The 6,000-nt window shown below is 41.3% G+C and overlaps 1 protein-coding gene across 8 annotated transcripts in view; it reads left to right on the forward strand.

Annotated features, from left to right (window-relative positions):
- The window catches only part of MCTP1 (multiple C2 and transmembrane domain containing 1), a 520,392-nt gene extending 515,101 nt beyond the window's left edge, over positions 1 to 5,291 (forward strand). For all 8 annotated transcript variants that reach the window (XM_032335735.1, XM_032335734.1, XM_032335733.1 and 5 more), the window contains 2 exons: positions 2,993 to 3,090; positions 4,108 to 5,291. In XM_032335735.1, coding sequence (XP_032191626.1) covers positions 2,993 to 3,090; positions 4,108 to 4,179 — 170 coding nt within the window. In that variant the 3' untranslated portion in view covers positions 4,180 to 5,291. The remainder of the gene's footprint in view (positions 1 to 2,992; positions 3,091 to 4,107) is intronic.
- The last annotated feature ends 709 nt before the right edge of the window (positions 5,292 to 6,000 follow it).

Here is a 6,000-nt window from a genome sequence, read left to right on the forward strand (position 1 = left end):
ATTTTAATCTTATGAATTCCTTTACTAATTACTGTAGTAATTAGTAGTTATATTTGGGGGGCTCCTCATGAGTATCTACGTTCTTTTCAAGGAGATGCCAGTGTGGTGTAACGATGGTATCCCACAGCATACATTTCCTCAGAGCACTTTCCTATGCCTCTAAATGTGTGCCAGACTTGAAGCTTGCCATGCAGGCTTGAAGCTCCAGGACAATCTAATAGGTCTCTTTCACAGACTGTGGATGTGTTTTAGCCTAATGTCTGTGCAGTGCCCTGGGGGTGGCAGCCTTCCAAAAACTCTCTCTGTAACTGTTATCAGTCGTGTGGGACCCAGAAATACAAGAGCTCGGAGATCAAGGGCTACTCCCTCAGTGGCAGCTGTAAAAACCAGGGCACCAGGGATATGTAAAACCTCCCCTCTGAGAGAGACTGCTGTTCCAGAGCATGGCATAGAGCCTGCTCACCAAGGTTTCTGGAGAAGTCTACAGTCAGCCCTTACATGTGTGTTTAATTAGAAGCCTGCCCCTTAGGCAGGAACTGGGATGGTAAGCTTAGGGGTTTGTGACAAAGGCTGAGCATCTGAGTCTGTTGCCTCTAGCTATGTCCTCAGGGTTGTGGCTGTTTAAAAACTCTTTTTGCTTTGGTTACAGTCCTGTGGGACCTGTGAGCATAACCACGTTAGCCACCACAGCCAGGTGATACACCGGTGTCCCCCAGCAGCAGCTACAAAAGTCAGGGGTATCAAATAAGGACAGAAGCTCCGTACTGGGAGATATTTAAAAGCTATAGTGAGGCAGAGAGTGCAAAGACTGCATCTAGCGGACTCTGTTCTCTGAGAAGCCTATAAACTCTTAAAATGTGCCAGACCAGAGGGTTGAGCAGCAGCTCAAAGCTCCTCCATAAGCAAATCGGCTTCTTTCTCAGAAAGAGTGGGGGTGTCTAACAGTCTGCTATCTGTACAGTGTCCTGGGGATGACAGTCTGCCAAGAATGGTCTGAGTGTTAGAGTCCCATGCAACTCAGGAATGGAAGCAGCCCTGGCCTGCTGAGCCCAGCAATCAAGGGGTGTCCCTTTGCTGGCAGCCACAAAAACCAAAGCACTAGATGTGCGTAAAAGCTCCCCTCCAGAAAATGTTGGTGCTCTGAAGCATGGCAGAGGGACAGCATGAAGCTGGTGCCTGCCAGCTGGAGGGTAAAAATGGCACCCACCAGCTTTACAAGGCAGATAGAGGGAGCAGAGTATCCCAGTAGGCCCCGGCCCCTCCAGCTGAAGCTTTAAGGGTATATGAAAGAGATTCATTTGCTAAAGTCTGGGTGCTTTTCTAATGGCTGCTTCTGTGCTGTACTCTCGGGAAAGTGAGTCTTCACTTGAGCCCTCTGAGCCATGTTTCAGTTCACTACAGCTCTTTATGTCATGATTTTCAAAGCCAGCTCACCTCTCAGGTGCAGGACTTAAAAGCTGGGATGCCTGATGGAGGGTATAACCTGCTGCTCTTCAGAAAGAAGCTCCGTGTTTGTGAGTTACATTGTAATCGTGGGTTGCCTTTGCTGGGGTAGGATTTATAATGAGCTTTTGTCACAGCCTCTCCTACTCACTTCCATTGGCCTTTTGCTTGTTTCTCTGATGTGAAGTCACTCAGCCAGTTTTCAAGTCTGTCTCAGAGGGAACTGTTCCATAGGTAGCTGCAGATTTGGTGTATACATGGGAGGAGGTGAGCTCAAGATCTTCCTACCTTGCCCTGCTGAGCCACCTCCTAGATGTAAAACCAGACATAAAATTGGGGTACCATACACATGTCAAGTCTCCCCTCGGGGAGATGCTGACCATCTGTGGAATGTGGCACAGGGAGCATGTGGAGATAGCATCCACCAGCTGGAGCAAGGCAGAGGGAAAGTGCAGAGATGGCACCCCAGTCTCTGGCTCCAGAGAGTACCCCTTGTAGGTATGTCTAACCAGAGGCCCACCCCTCAGGCTAATGTTCCAAGACAAGCAAATGAGTCTCTCCTGAAGTCCAGGTAACCCTCAATTAACTGTTTCTATGTTGGGTCCTGGGGTGACGCCAAGCACACAAGTCCTTTAAGAACCATTTTTCAGATCACCATAGCCTTGCAGGTCTCGTGGACCTGAGCCCCATTGCTTTTCAAAGGTAGATATTTTGGAGAGTCCCCTCATAGGTGCATGTGTTAAAAGCTGGGGCTGCCTGATGTGGGGCTCAAACCCTTCACTCAAGAAGCTTCAGCTTTTGAGTTCCCTCTGGACCCTGGTTGCCACACAGGGAGTAAGGGTGATGCTGAGTTTAGGTCCCAGCCTCTCCTACCTGCTTCAGAGTGAGACTTCCCTGAGCACCAGATATGTGGGAGGAGAGTTCAGGATCCTCTTGCGTCACCATCTTTAAAGCTGTTTTTTTTTTTTTTTTTTTTTAAAAGCTGGTAGTAAACTCTTTCTCACTTCAGGTCATTAAAAAAACAAAAATACCCCACAAGGACAGCTGTCTTCTAAACATTCGGTTTGCATAACATTAACATCTCCCCCCACTCCAAAAAACCAGAACCGTTTCTCTTTTGAAAAAGAGAAAACCAGTAAGTCAGACTTTTTGCCTTGAAAAGTTTCATCACAGATGAAATACTAAAGCAAGTCTTCTAAGTAATACGACACTGAGTGGCAAAGCCAGACACAACCTTGTATGTACATCCTTGCCAGGTTTGTCTGTATGTACATCCAAGCCTTTCCTATGGGAAGCACCACTGAAGCACAGAGAGAAAGCTAGAGCTGCCCTTGAGTTGGGATGGAGTAACGAAGGGGACAAAGGAAAGGAGAGAGAGAAACACAGGAAAGGGGAGAGGGAGGAAACAGAGGGTATTGGTTCATTCAGTGGAGACTGAAGAGCAGCCTAATCTAGATCTTCGAATCACTGCAACATATGGAAATATATGTGATTTTTGTAATTCCTAACTCTGGAGTTTCAATAATGTTTTGACCGATCACTTTTTCAGGCATCAATAAATTTACAAAAAAGCTTCGGAGTCCATATGCAATTGATAACAATGAACTACTTGACTTCCTTTCCAGAGTCCCTTCAGATGTACAAGTGGTATGTAGGTTTCACTATTACTCTTATTTAACATAGGATGGACTTGGGTTTTCACTTTTTATCCTTTTAATTTCAAAGGTTTTAGAAGAGACAGTTAAAGTTAAAAAGTTAAGCTACTTAAAGTTTAAAGCCGTAGCAGATTTTGCCTTTCAGGCATTTAGCGCACTTGGGGTGTTACCCAAGAAGAACTTTTATAAATCATGGGGAATGGAGAATGAAAGAGGGTTGCATCAAGAACCTACCAGAGCTCAGAGGGGCAATTTTCCTCCAAGGGAGGTTCACCTGATTTGTGAAGGGAAGACATCATTACCTGATGAGAGGAAAGGGGAATATAGATGATGAAAGCAAAAGGTGCCAGTGAACATCTGAAAAACAAACAAACAAACAAACACTTCTTAGCATAATTTGCAGGAAATAAGTGAATTTTAAAAATGCAGCTTTTGGAGACCGTGAGGGGTGGAGAGTAACTGCATTTTCAAGATTGGGGCACATCTCAGTCTTTCAAAATTCTTTGAGGTTAACTACTTTTGCCCACTAGTCATCAGCTATTTTCTGAATAAATGAGCAATATTTTTATCAAAATCTTGACACGATGTTGGAGCAATACCTTTCTTCCTTTGTTTCAGCTGAATTTTTGATTTGGTATCCAACGTGAGAATAGGCTGGAGGGAGATTAAGCCTAAACTAAACAAACAGTAAATTGCAAAGAACCATTATTCAGCCTTTCAAAATTAAGATGGTTTTGCTTTTAATCTAATGTGTTACTGACAGTGAAGAGGCAGCCTATTACCAGTGTTCACAGCAGTGCTCTCACGTAATTTCTGGCAGGATTTCCCTTATGATTCCTGCTCTATCATTCTATTGTTTTCTGCATCCCAGCTGCAGATCCCATAGACCTTCCAGGGTTGAGTGCTCTTCCCACCCCTGCCTCCAAGCAGTCTCTCATTCCTTTGCTTTTCCTTCCTTTGCCAGAAAGTGACCACCTGACCAGTCTTTCTCTGAACTCTGTTTAAACAGGTGCAATACCAAGAACTGAAACCAGATCCTTCTCACAGTCCATGTAAAAGGAAGAAAAACAATCTTGGCTAGCCAGCTCCCAGCACTAAGGAGCCCAGCATCTGTTTGGGAAGATAAAAGAAAAAGCCTTCAGCCTCAGCAGCATTTCCTTTCTTCCTGCTTTTTATTTATTTTGCCTTTTTATCATGATCGAGAGAATTTGTAAATAGTGTACAAAGGCATATGTCTTTGAAAATATACTTCCATTGTACAGACTCAATTTGATAAGGTTTAGCTGTTGCTGTGTGAAAGCCTTGTTGGCTGCGGATAATATTATAACACACTGGAACAACAAACAGAAGAATGGTAACATTGGGAGATATGTACTTCTCTAATTACGAATAGAAGCACTAGAATATTACATTAAATGCTCAGCTGTGCTCTGATTAAATCTACATAAAATGTAAATGTCAATTTGATTTTTAAAGTTTTTTTTTATGTAACTATTTTTTATCTGAAAAGTAATCCATTACAGTTTTCTATGTTTTATACATTTCAAAAGGGAAGGGGGAATCCCAAAATCTGAATTATGGAACAGATGCATTTCAATTTAACATAGATGCTGACTTCAGATTCTGACTTTCATTCCTGTGCAAATTACTGAGATATGACTCGGCTTATTTTAAGCTAATGAGCAAAGGTACATTTACTCTGTCAGGATAATCTTCCACACTCTACAAAGAAAACTTTCAAACCTTCTATCATTCCATCTAAAACCTTAAAATCTCCACAGGATTACACATAAATACTGCCAGGTTTATAAATGATTGCCTATCTGAATTTTTATACCTACCACTTCTTTAATTTGTACCGAGTTAGCAAGTTAGCAACCCCGTTCAGTTGTCAAGAATACTAGCAAACTAAATCCGTGTTGCTTTTGGTGTCTCTGTGCATCTAAAAATACTTAATACTCAAGTGTTATCACACACACAAAAAAGTATCTTCTTTCTCATAGATTACTGAAATGCTTTAATGCATAGTATGATTTTTGTTAGTGTGAATTTTAATGTAAAGAATGCTAGTGTGCTAAGTGATATGCCAGTGTTTCATTACATTCATTTATAGAAAAACTAATCATTCTTGATAAAATGAATGCATGAAACCTAATTTGTTTAAAAAAAAAAAAAAACCAAAAACCAAAAAACAGATAACTGCTTATGGGGAGGGGAGAGTTTGCCTTTAAAAAAATGTTTCACTACTTACCAGAGAATCTATACTTAAAAATTGCATTCCCAAGACTTATGGTAGTTTTTGTACCTAGCTCCCTGATAAATCAAGGGAGTATACCTCTGGAGAGAGAAATAATTTGGTAAGAATGTTTTACTTCCCTGACTGGGTAGGGGATTAAGCTTGGCTGAAAATGCTGTAGCAAATGTTTTGCACTACTTTATTAATAGACTGGGAAGGGGTGAAGGGGGGGGTTATGATGGAAAAACATAGAAAAGCCAGAAGCCAGAAATATATATTTCACTCTAAAGGAAGAGACTTTAAAAATAAATTTAATCTCATCAAAGCTAATTTTTAAAGTATTTTTATTTTAAAGCAACGTTGTTAAATACTATTTCTTATGATAGAACTATTTTGATCTGTTTATACACTATGCTTGAAAGAGAATGTCAATTAAATTCCCTTTCTACAGAAAGGGTTTGACCTCAATATGCTCTATTTAGCTCACCGTGTTTATAATGACATGCTTCTATCTGCATACCATCACTGTTTGTGGCTTAGACATAATACTTCATGAAGCTGATGTTACCAGAGAAAGTTTATTGATGGGATAATTTGTTTGAAATACCTTTTGATTATACCTTGTGTGAGATTTACGTTCCGTGCTGACAGTGTCTACTCAAATGT

This window comes from Mustela erminea, chromosome 3 (assembly GCF_009829155.1).
Source record: "Mustela erminea isolate mMusErm1 chromosome 3, mMusErm1.Pri, whole genome shotgun sequence".
In the NCBI taxonomy this organism is placed as follows: Eukaryota; Metazoa; Chordata; class Mammalia; order Carnivora; family Mustelidae; genus Mustela; species Mustela erminea.